At 37.4% G+C, this 11,779-nt stretch overlaps 1 protein-coding gene across 1 annotated transcript; it reads right to left on the bottom strand.

The window, feature by feature from the left end:
- Positions 1–3,859: 3,859 nt before the first annotated feature.
- Positions 3,860–11,010, bottom strand: LOC119740224 (tyrosine-protein kinase STK-like). Its single transcript, XM_038215456.1, has 8 exons — positions 10,909–11,010; positions 10,301–10,444; positions 8,601–8,750; positions 7,363–7,508; positions 7,028–7,141; positions 6,774–6,933; positions 5,515–5,643; positions 3,860–5,136 (listed from the first exon to the last, which is right to left on the bottom strand). The coding sequence occupies exons 1-8, from the start codon at positions 10,940–10,942 to the stop codon at positions 4,922–4,924; spliced, it is 1,092 nt and encodes a 363-aa protein (XP_038071384.1). The 5' UTR covers positions 10,943–11,010; the 3' UTR covers positions 3,860–4,921.
- Between the last annotated feature and the right edge of the window lie 769 nt (positions 11,011–11,779).

Below are 11,779 nucleotides of genomic sequence, written 5' to 3' on the forward strand. Positions count from 1 at the left end.
TAAAAAGGTTAAAAACGTGGTTACCCAAGTCCTTCTGGATACAACAGAGTGTAGAAGTACACACGAGTGAATACTGCTTGACATTTGTACATATTCCATTGCAAAACAGGCCCTCAGATTTCTATTCCAATAGCACGGTCTGTAAATAAAAAAGGAGGTCAGAGGTCACCCCAAAATTGTTTGTGGGTTCTGAATTCATCCACGATCGACGGTGAACACATATAAGGTTGAATGTATAAATACTGCCTTATGGGGTACCGAAACAATGGGAGGTACCCCACAAGTAATGCCCACCGACTTGCGGGGTACCGTTTTGGAACCCCAACAGTTTTTCAATAAAAAGAAAAAGGAATTTAATTGTGGTTAAAATAAGAGCATGTTGAAACTACACTTTCAAACTCGAAGTCTTTACTATACGAGAACAAAGAAATGTCTCCACAAGGATACAAAATTCAGTATGGGTGTGGTTGTAGTGATTACTTGCGGATACAAGCACAAATACAAAAGCCTCATTGAAAATTGTTGAATGGATATTTGTTTAAGCACTTTGAGAGATTCTACATATTTCTAAATGGTGAAATTAAGATTGATATTTACTTTGAAAAAGAATCAGCGCAGTCACAATTCGAGTGAGAAACAATTCGATCTATTCCACTGAATGAATTTTGCACGAAATAGCGTTGTCCCTCTTTTTTTTTTAATTCAGTAGGATGGGGTAAATTGTAACATGACTTTTTTAATCTTTTAAATTAAGAGAGCACGAGTTCCTATGTATTTCTGCTTCACTGGAATTCTAGTCATTTAGTTAAAATTAAACTCAGTTTTCCTGTAAAAAAGAAATTTGATTTTAAGTTTGAGGAGTAATACAATAATCGAACCGCTAAGAATGATGTAACAGCGAATGAGTCCTTAAGAATGCACATAGCCTGAAGTACAATGCACTAATCGGGCAAAAAAACCCCATATTTTAACAGTCGCTGGTTTGAGGAAAGTCACGCGTCATTCGATGCTATGACAATTATCAAATATCTGTACAAAGGCTGTAAAGGTGGAACCGCTAGCCCAACCTGAACATTACGTGCCATAAGCTGGAAACTGTGAAGTTCAAATGTGATTAAAACGTGATTAAAGTGGTGTGAAATACCTGCAGCACTCGGGCGTTTCCGTCGCTAACAGTTAACGTAAAGAAATCCGGTGGACTTTGTTTATAAGAGAGTACCAAATGTACAAAAGAAATACTACAGGGTTTTACAATAATTCACATTTAACTCGTAAATGACTTACTCATTTCGTCAAAAAAGAAGAGGTTGTAATTGTCACTGCAATTAATGCACGTTGTGAAAAATGCAAATTCTCCCCCCCCCCCACACACATAAAATCACACAACTATAGGAAAAGCGCCCTCATTTTTCGGTGGAGCGGGAGTTACTGTCTAATTCCCAGACCGAAAGAGTTTGACTATTTGTTCCGCGCTAAACGATGAGGGCGACAGGGGAATCAAGTCTTTGTAGCTGACCGGAGGCGTGGAGTTCGCGGGGCTGTATACCTGGTAAGAGTCTAACTCGATAGAGGTGAACAAATGTCTTGTTTTGTACGCCTGGAAGTTGCAATCGTGGTAAGTTTTTAGTTTTTCCAGCCCACCCGGCCCCCTTTTCCTGGGGCGGGGTTCCGTTTCAGGTTCCGGTTTCTACTAGAATTATCTATCAAACCCAAATAATCTTTGTTATTTTCGTTGTACATAAATGATAGTTGCAATGCTTCGACGGTCCTTTCTGTTATCCTCTTGTTCTCAATGGTGAATTAAACAAAGTATCGGTTTGGCTCCAGGCTAACAGATTGTCACTTAACTTGAAAAAATGTACATTTATGGTTTTTCGAAGTAGTAAAAAGAAGTTAAATAGCCTATATCTAATTGTCAAGTTAAAATTTAAAACGAGCCTATACTGCGAGTGTGAAACACCAAATTTCTTGGGGTTTATACGGACGAACGTCTTTCATGGATATTCCACATAAAAGAATTAGAAAACAAACTTTCCAAAAATATTGGCATCATGAGCAGATTGAAGTATATTCTTCCGTCGAGCATTTTGCGCACTCTGTACTGTTCATTAGTTCTCTCTTACCTCTCTTATTGTAACATTATTTGGACCAACACTTACAAGTCAAATCTTGATTAAAATTGATTCAACAACAGAAAAGGGCAATTCGTATTGTATGTAAGGTGCACTTTAGTAAACACACTGCTCCTTTATTTATGAAACGCATGCAAGCTTTTGTCTCTAACTAGTAATATTAATGTCTTTCAGCATAATGTTTTGTGTATAAATTTATAAACAATCAACTTCTTGAATCGTTACACAACCTCTTTCAATTTAATAGATCCATTCATGATTATAATACTAGGTCCTCATGCAAATTACATAAACCTCAAGTCAGAACAACTCTTTCTCAACATACCATTTCTTTCTCTGGAACAAAAAACTGGAACTGTCTTTCACCGTCTTTAACTAATTGCCCTCCAAGTAATACTTTCAAATATAAACTAAAAACATTCCTAATTAATTCTCAGAATACCTGATTTTTTATTAAGTTGGTCGCTATTGATATGTTATTTATTATCGTGTCTACTTTGTTTAACCGTTATATATTTAACAATTGTTATTATTTCAAATTTTGTAATTAGTGTTGTTTGTCTTGTTTTGTCTTGTATTGTTTGGCACATCCACCAAAAGCCTCGGATTTTGAGGATGCTGCCTCCACAGAGTGGAAATAAACGGTTATGAATTGAATTGAATTGAAGTACGTGTTCTGGAGCCCGCAGCAGAACAACAAAAATAGTTTACTATCTAGCTTCTTTCTCTTTAAGCAATTTTATGTCTGGGCACCACTTTCATCAGATTTCTCAGAGCTTACATTTACACGTGGGGAACGTTGATAAATCTTAAACCATAATTAATATACATGTACATCGAAAACAGCTTAAACATAGTCCAAAATGACACGATGAAAAAAAAACCCTGGTGTACATTTTATACCAAATCAAATTCAAACGGCGAATAAGATAAATCTAAGAAAACAAATCATGCTTTTATGTAGTCCGGCCTATATTAGCGAACTTTCAAGTACTCCAAGGCTAAACTTTAGAGATTACGACACTTAAATCACTTTGTTAAAAATGTGTAATTGTAATTTCGCTTACTCCAGTCGTAATACTAACGGGAATTACGTTACCGCTGACCTATAAACTAGTATTTCACGAAAACAAATTTCGGTGAATTATGCAGATAGTATACTATATTTTAACTTATTCTAAAAAAATATAGCTTAAGTAATATCACGATAAACAGCAAAGAGTTCATACCTGAACATTGTCCCTTATTGATGCTATAGAGCTCGCCAGTAATGCAATATATCATAAAGCATAATCTTTTAAGTACATATACTTGGAGACGTCTAAAATATTCACAATGTGTTTTTTTTTTTTCATGATTAATGCACATAAAAATGTGTATGAACAACTTTTATATTTTTCTGCAGTACGTTTAATGTTTATCATGTTCACTTGGATGACTAGGACCAAATATTTTGTTAGGCATTAATCGATCTTAATTGTTTGGTCCTTGTATATGTCAAGCTATATGCAATTGTTATAGGACGGTAGGCCCTAAATTGGAAAATCATGCCTGCACTTGATGCAGATCTTACTGGACAGTTCAAGCCCCAACCCACCCAGCACAGACGCATTATTTCCAAAATTTGGCTACACTTGACAAAAACAGTGGGCCAATCTTGGACGCCAATTCTGGGCAGAACTTGGCCAATATTGGCCTGATTTTTCCCAATACTGGCCCATGTTCGTTTTACTCATTGGCGCAAAATTTGTGCTATATTGGTAAATATGGCAATGTGGGCAAAATATTGGCTGAACTTTGGCATGGGCTGGCCCTTACCAATGTTCAGTCAATATTACCCAATATTGACCAACGTACATTCTGCTCATTGACACAATTTGGTCCGATTTATATAGCCTACATTGTGTATTGACACCAATGGTAATATCAGTATAACACTGCAATGTTATGCCGATGCAATGTTAAACTACAGGCCTTTACTTTGGCAAAGGTCTGTAGTTTTTATCCAATATTATGCCCATATTGCCATTGTTGCCAATAATGGGACCAATTTTGCTCCAGTGAACGAATTTCGAACGTGGCCCAATATTGGGTAATACTAGGCCAATATTGGCCATGTTCTGCCCAAGATTGGTCAACTGTTTTTGCCAAGATAAGCCCACTGCTATATGTGTTTGCCAAGATAAGCCCACTATTGGACCTATCTGTGCTGGCTGGAAAGTACCAAAATTGCCCAACAAATTCCAACCACAATTAAAACTAATTACTTACGAAATGCAGTAAAAACTTTCAGCTAATTTTGAATACATGTATTATTAAATGTATACAGTCGCGCTACGTTGTTATAAGGCACTTTGTTGGAAGTATAGAGTACACAATATTATCATTCGGAACTTGAAATCTGTTGCGGATTATGCAAATTAATATAACTCGTCTCCTACTAGTAATATATACAGGAACCATTCCTACATAAGACACATACACGTTATTTCTACTTTTAGGCCATATGCACAAAATAAAGATGTTTCTCGTATTAGTTGTATCTTTCATGGAAGACTGGTCTGCATTCTGCGGCCAGAGGCACGTACAAAAAGCATCCGTTACCTCTGCACTAAATTAAAACAAAGTGGGCAGTTACAATCAAAAGAAACCTCAGGTAAAATATTGAAAATGTTCTGGAATTGTGGATGTTGTGGAGTGATTATTTTATTGTGAGCATATGTGGATGTCTTTAATTGACAGAATTCTTGTGAAATGTGTACAGTACATTTATCTTATTAGTGCTTGTCTCAACACAAATTGTATTCAACTTCTAAGCAATCTGGCTCCGTTGAAACGAAACAATGATCCAAGTAGGAACACAGGAACTGAAATGTGTGTCGGGCCGCGGGATCCTTCTCCCAGCACTTGAGCATGAGTTTGTACAACGTTTGAGGGCAATCAGCCATCTTGGGCATGCGGTAGCCGTGCTGAATCTTATCCATGACATCCTTGTTCGACATACCTTTGAGAGAGAACAAGTATAGGGCCAAATAAAAAGTATAAAGGAATTTCTGTACCGATCAGTCGAAATTTGAGCAAGATGTGTCCAACAGTTTTTGAGTGAAACAAAAAAAGTATTAGAAGGGGGACTTTCTTTTTTCGTTGAGTGTATGAAATTAGCACATGTAGAAGTATGCAAGTAGAGAGAAAAAGTAATCAAAAGTCCTTTCCAAGAGGAATTGAGCACAATTAGGAATGGAGTGCAAGTGGTCTGGTGTTAAAGAGAACTAAACGTAAACACTGAACTTGAATCTTTCCACAAATCAATATTTAATTAAGCACTAATGAAACAGGTGTTCAAAAAAATACCCCAGAAAAACTAGACTACAGTTAGCCTTACCTGGGTAAGGTATACATCCATGCGTGACCAACTCAGTCAGCAAGACACCAAAGGACCAGACATCAGACTTGGTGCTGACTCGTCCGTACATGAAAGTCTCAGGGGCTGTCCATTTGACTGGGAAAACGACTGCAAAGAACATTCAAAAATACAAACGCAATACGTTTATGGAAGATACACGCAGGGCTCAAGTTGCAGTTGAGTGCTCCATATATTGGTTGTGCTTAGGAAGAACACTTCGCCAAAAGCTCCTTTGCTGTGTACCGCAGGTATATCAAGTGCAATTTCTTAAATTCACGTACTCGAACTGTAAGTTCCATGTAAGGTCAAATAAGCCAGACTCTACTTTCTTAAAATTGCTAAGTCGTCCCAAAATTCATGGAAAAATAGCACATGCACACTTTGAGATCGGCATTTAGGGGCGGAGCAAATTACTGGCCCAGAAAAAAAATATGTGAAATATATGTACAGAGTGAATAAAAAAATAGCGGAACCCAAACCCCCAAAATTTTATTTCATATTTAAAAAAAATATGTAGCACCAAACATAACAATGACTAAAAAGCCAATTTCACAAGCTACTTTTAGATGAAAAACATACTGAAATTGCTCCATCGTTTCAAAGAATATCACCATTTAAACACAATAACCCCAAAACCTCTATCATCCAAAAATGCGATTTCAAGAATCGTCGTTACATTTGTTTTCAAACATCACCAGCCATAAAACCTCAGTTTAAACGTAAAAAATATTCAACAAAGTCCTTTTGAAGGCCCGTCTTTTAAAAAAAAAAGTGGATTTCATAAATCATATTGTTTGCCAAACTAGGGTTGTTAATAAAGATATTGTGTACTACGGTTGTTGACAGTTTTGAAACAAGTACTCTGTGTCATTTTCTTTATTGTTCCAAACAGTCAGAATACACAATAAATTGCGTTTTTTTTTATGAAACCGGTTTTAGGGCCATTGCGTTTAAATGGTGATATTCTTTGAATGGCTCGAGCAATTTTAGTACTTTTATTCATCAAGAAGTAGCTTGTAAAATTGGCTTTCCAGTCATTATCATGTTTGGTGCTACACATTTGTTTAAATATGAAATATATTTTTGGGGGTTTGGGTTCCGCTTTTTTGGACTCACCCTGTAGCTCTATATAAACCTCTATAAACAACAAATATTTGAGTGAGTATTGGCTATAACTACAAAAAATGTATATGTTTTAAGCATCCAAAAGGCAATTGACATGGGGGAAGGAGGAGTGCCGGTACCTTTTTTTGCAGTATACTCTGTTTTCTCAATCATTCTGGCCAGTCCAAAATCAGACACCTTAACGATGTTACCCTCTCCCACCAGTACGTTCCTAGCAGCCACATCACAATGAACGAACTTCATGAACTCCATGTAGGCCATGCCGGATGCGATCTATCCGGGGAAAAAATAATTACGTTCACGTTTAAAACGTCATTTAAAATGAACGCTTGGAGAAAATTGGGGAAAGAAAGAAATCTCTACTGACCTGAGCTCCTATTTTAACAAGCTCGGGCAACTTCAGGTCGCGTCCTTCGCCATCTCTTAAGTAAACCAATAGACTGCCGTTGCACATGAACTCCATGACAATGTAGATAGGTTCCTGGATATCGATTGTTGGTATAAAACAATGACAAAAATGTAGGCAACCTGTTTAAATCTGCATATTTAAGATTTTGGCTGTATGGCCTAATCGTTGGCCCTCTCTGCTCAATTCAACTTTGTGAATGTTTCAAAAGAAGTTTGAACTGCCAAACAGATTTGTAAAAAATCACGATAATTTGTTAATGTCAAATATAAGTTATTACTGCGCCTAATCCTTACCATCTCAGTGCAAACTGCAAAGAGTTGGCAGAGTTTAGGATGGCGAAGCTTCTTCATGACATTGGCTTCCGCCAGGAAGTCATTCACAATCATGGTGCCCTCTTTGAATGTTTTGATGGCCACTGGGGTCTTCCCAAGCCAAGTACCTGGGGAAACATAAAAGATTTTCTTTTTATTTAGGATAAAAACCTGAAGGTCATTTCACGGGCACGCAAGAAGCGAAGTAAGCAGCTAACGCAGTAGCCTACAGCACTGCAGCAATCATCAAGTCAACATTACAAATCTACTCTCCGTAGTCTGGGTTTATATCACATTCCGAATATTTAAATCAGCCGTACTTTGCACGGTTATATTCTGTAATCGTTACGTTTCTTTTTTTTTTCTTTCTTAATATCAGCCGTGCGGAGCACGCTGATATACTTTGATCGGTCACCAAAGGTCACCAACTGGTCAGTAGGGGTCAATTTGCGAAAGAAATTACAAAACGCTTATTCTTTTACATTCTTTTGCCGATTTCAGTCAAACTTAATGAGATGCTTTTGCAATTTGGGAGCAATGGTCAACTTGATCTCAGTGTGAGTCAGTTTTCAGGATAAACCTTTCAAAAGGCTATTTAGGCTGATACCCGTGATTCGTGAAGCACAATAGCTGTAGTAACTATTTGTTTTCCTCTTTTTCCTCTCCCCTCCCCCTCTTTTGGGCGTCTAAAACACTTTCCGAAAGGCTTAATTTTGTGTTTCTAATTTGCACAAACAAATTACCCTGCTACGGTATTCCCGGTCCCATCATTATAGGATTTTATCGTCTTTCCTGTAAATATGAATTATTATCGGGTTGTTGATAATTCCCATTTGTAGAGTAATAAAAGCATTCCGTAACTATTTGTGAGGTCCGCTCATAAGTCTGACGCCTCATAAGTCCGAAATTTTGGATTTATTAGGCGTCGGACTTATGAGGCGTCGGACCTATGAGGCGGACTTTATGCCTCATAAGTCCAACGCCTCATAAGTCCGAAATTTCGGACTTATGAAGCGTCGGACCTATGAGGCGTCAGAGTTATGATACGGCCCCATTTTTTTTCAGTCGATGACTCATTCAAATATTAAAATGTTTATAGTGCTAAAATTAAACAATAAATGTTCATAATGAAATCAAAAAAATCACGAACAGAATAGCCTCCATCACTGAAGAAAGCTACTGAAGTAATATTGCATATTTTCATGAGCATTAAAAACGACCTTTAAAGACTTCTCCAAAGCGGCCAACCGAAAGCTTTTCTCCTAGCGTCAGGGCCTCGCGGGGAGATTCCCAGTCATCTTTGTCCAAGCCCATGGTTTTTTGGGTCTCCTTAGGGCAAGGGTCGGAAAGATTCAGTCCACCAGCATCCCCTACAACAAAACATCGTATAAGTGCATCACTACCGAACGTCATTAAAGGGGAACATGAAATAAGATTTATATGACTTAAATACTTTGAAAACAGTTTTCTTGTCATGTTTATGACTTTCCCACCTCCTTTGTAGCAGTAAAAGGGAGAAATTTCAACATTTTAGTTTTATGCTAATGAAAACTTCCATATTCAAATATATGATGTCATTCAAGGCAGAACAGAAATGTTTCCATATCTTTGTGTACAAATATATATCAAATTTTCTTCATATTCTTGGAGTAGGTTCCACTTTTTACCTGTTTATCATGTTAACAAGCTTGTTCGGACAATAGCAGCGGCAAGTATTTCTTCATAACTTTTTATTGTAAGTAATTTTGAAGGACTAATTTGTGTACTGTTCACATGCTGTTTTGACAAGGAGTTCCTTGTGTGGCAAAAGCAAAATAGCGCCCTCTTACATGTATTGATTAAAGGATTTGCTAATAATTGAAAAATTATCACTTTCTTGTCACTTCCAATGAAAAGAAGTATTAGGAAAAAAATGTATGTATTGTTGCAACACATAGTAATAGTGTATGTATTGTTGCAACACATAGGTGAGCTGAATTTCCACTGCATGTTTCCTTTAACGGATCTCAGTAACCGCTCCTCATACTTTAGGCAGCAAACTTTGACCAGAACTTTAAAATTGGTCATTTATTTTCGTCTGAATTTGAATGCACGTCCTTATTCCTATTTCAATTCAACGAACGTTCAATCGTTTTCACTTTCCGTGCATTCGGTTTTGAGAAACAGACGGCCAATTACGTTACCTGTGCATTCATTTACGCAAGCATACGTTTTCTAAATTGATTTCAGGTACAGCTAATTTGATTGACGGTTAATGAAAAAGAAACCCCTAATTTTATTTGGTGCCGATGGCCTTAAACTAAAAGTGAAATGGAATGGTGAATGTTTGAAATCACCATTTACAAGCGAAAAAGAAGTCTTGTAAACGAACATGAATGGATATTAATGAAAGGTGCTGTTCAATCACTTTAACTGATTGAACTGAAATGGAATCGAATGCTCTTGTAGCGAAAACGAAACGCTTGTTCAGAGCGATTCTCAAATTCAGACGAAAATGAATGACCGATTTTCAGAAGTGAATGAACAAATATTTTAAGGAAATTGGCCGGGAAACATATATTAATTTAAACTACTGAGACCACAAAGTAACACCTATGACGATTTCAGGGTGTTTTTTTAAAGACACATGGGACAAATCCTAGAGAAATCGAGAGAATTATGACAAAGCTGTTTGGACCCCTGTACATTTTAAATGGGCCGATCTCGCTTTTTGCCTTCCGGCCCACGTGCGCATGCGTATAAGTATTTGAATTTATTGGCAATGTATTGGTCTATACTGTCAATCTCCGCAAGCAAGTATAATGTTCAGAATCTAAGCAGACGTACAATAATCAAAATCAATTTACGAGACAATAATAGTTCTGAGTTGAAACCTTATTTTCTCTCAACCATACTGGCGTTTTCATAACAACAAACTTACCTCGGTAATGACGGAGTAGATCATAAAGACATTCAAACTCTCGTTGATTGTTACATTCAGTATCAATTTTGAATTTGTGGTTGACGACCGTAATCTTGTAGTGTATCACTCGGTTGTCGTTACGGACAGAAAGTGCAAACGAACCTGTTGAAACAAAACATCAAACTGTACTACTGCGTCACCTTGTACAAACTTAAATGTCCAATATCACATCGTCAATGTGTCCAATATCATATCGTCAATGTTCAGTATCCAACTTGATATTAGGGAGGTTTCGCAAGCGAACGGATACGCTTATACTTACGTTTAGCTATCCGGATCCGTTTTTTACTTACGTGTAGCGAGCGAGATATGCGTGTCGTCTGCACGTATGACGTCATACGCCACTCACTATCCGCTAAACGTGCAGACGACACGCATATCTCGCTCGCTACACGTAAGTAATAAACGGATACGGATAGCTAAGCGTAAGTGTAAGCGTATCCGTTCGCTTGCGAAACCTGTCTATTGAAATAAATAACCTACACTTGCATGCTGTACAGACGTATGTGAATGTCAAATGTCCGTTAAAAAAAAACACTTTTTCTGCTATTTAACTTATCTTATACCTAGCTTGGACTCACTATCCCGCACGATGAACATTCCTTGCTTGACACCAGGCTGTAAGAGTTTCCGCTCAGCATCAGTGCGACTAAGACCACCAAAGTAACACCTGAGAATAAATCGGTAGAGCTTTCAAATACGGCCTTTCAAATATTGGGTTCTCCGCCCAACAACAAAATCATGATTGACTCAAACAACATACAATGGGGCCTAATAAGGCTATTCGAAATAAAATTACTATGTGTACTTATTCTGTTTCAACAACAGTGGACATGTTATGGCATGCGAAGTGCAGGCTGAGGCCCACATACATGTACGGACCGTACCAGCACATCGCGTGCAGGTTTGGGAAGTATGTGCAGTGGCGGGGCCCGACTCTAATTGTTTTTGTTAAGGAAAAGGGGGCAATGAGGGGTGGGGTGGCAAGGAAATATTTTTGGGAGGCAGTCAATGGTTCCTAAATAAGCCACTGGAGCAACTTAGCAGTGTAGTCGTTTTTTTATGAATGAGAAATGTATCAAACCGCAGAGTGGTGTGTAATATACAAATAATGAATGTTTGTGAGTGCAATGGTAAGAATAATTTCATGAGGTGTCAGATATGGAAATATGGAACATTTCATCTGTCCCCGAATGAAATCATTCTTTCCATTGCACGAACATGAAACATTCATTATTTGTTTTATATAACACCTGAATAAATCCTTGTCATCTGATTGGTTAACTTTTAATAGCCAATTTATGCAGATTAAAAACTTTTTAAAAGTTCGACAACTTCACCTTTTTTTGTTCATGCAAACTCTTCAACAGGTTGAGAACCATCACATTCAACATCATGTTGTCCATTAACAATTAATCATATTAAAGATTTTGCTTT

This window comes from Patiria miniata, unplaced genomic scaffold (genome assembly GCF_015706575.1).
Source record: "Patiria miniata isolate m_02_andy unplaced genomic scaffold, ASM1570657v1 HiC_scaffold_5, whole genome shotgun sequence".
Classification (NCBI taxonomy): domain Eukaryota; kingdom Metazoa; phylum Echinodermata; class Asteroidea; order Valvatida; family Asterinidae; genus Patiria; species Patiria miniata.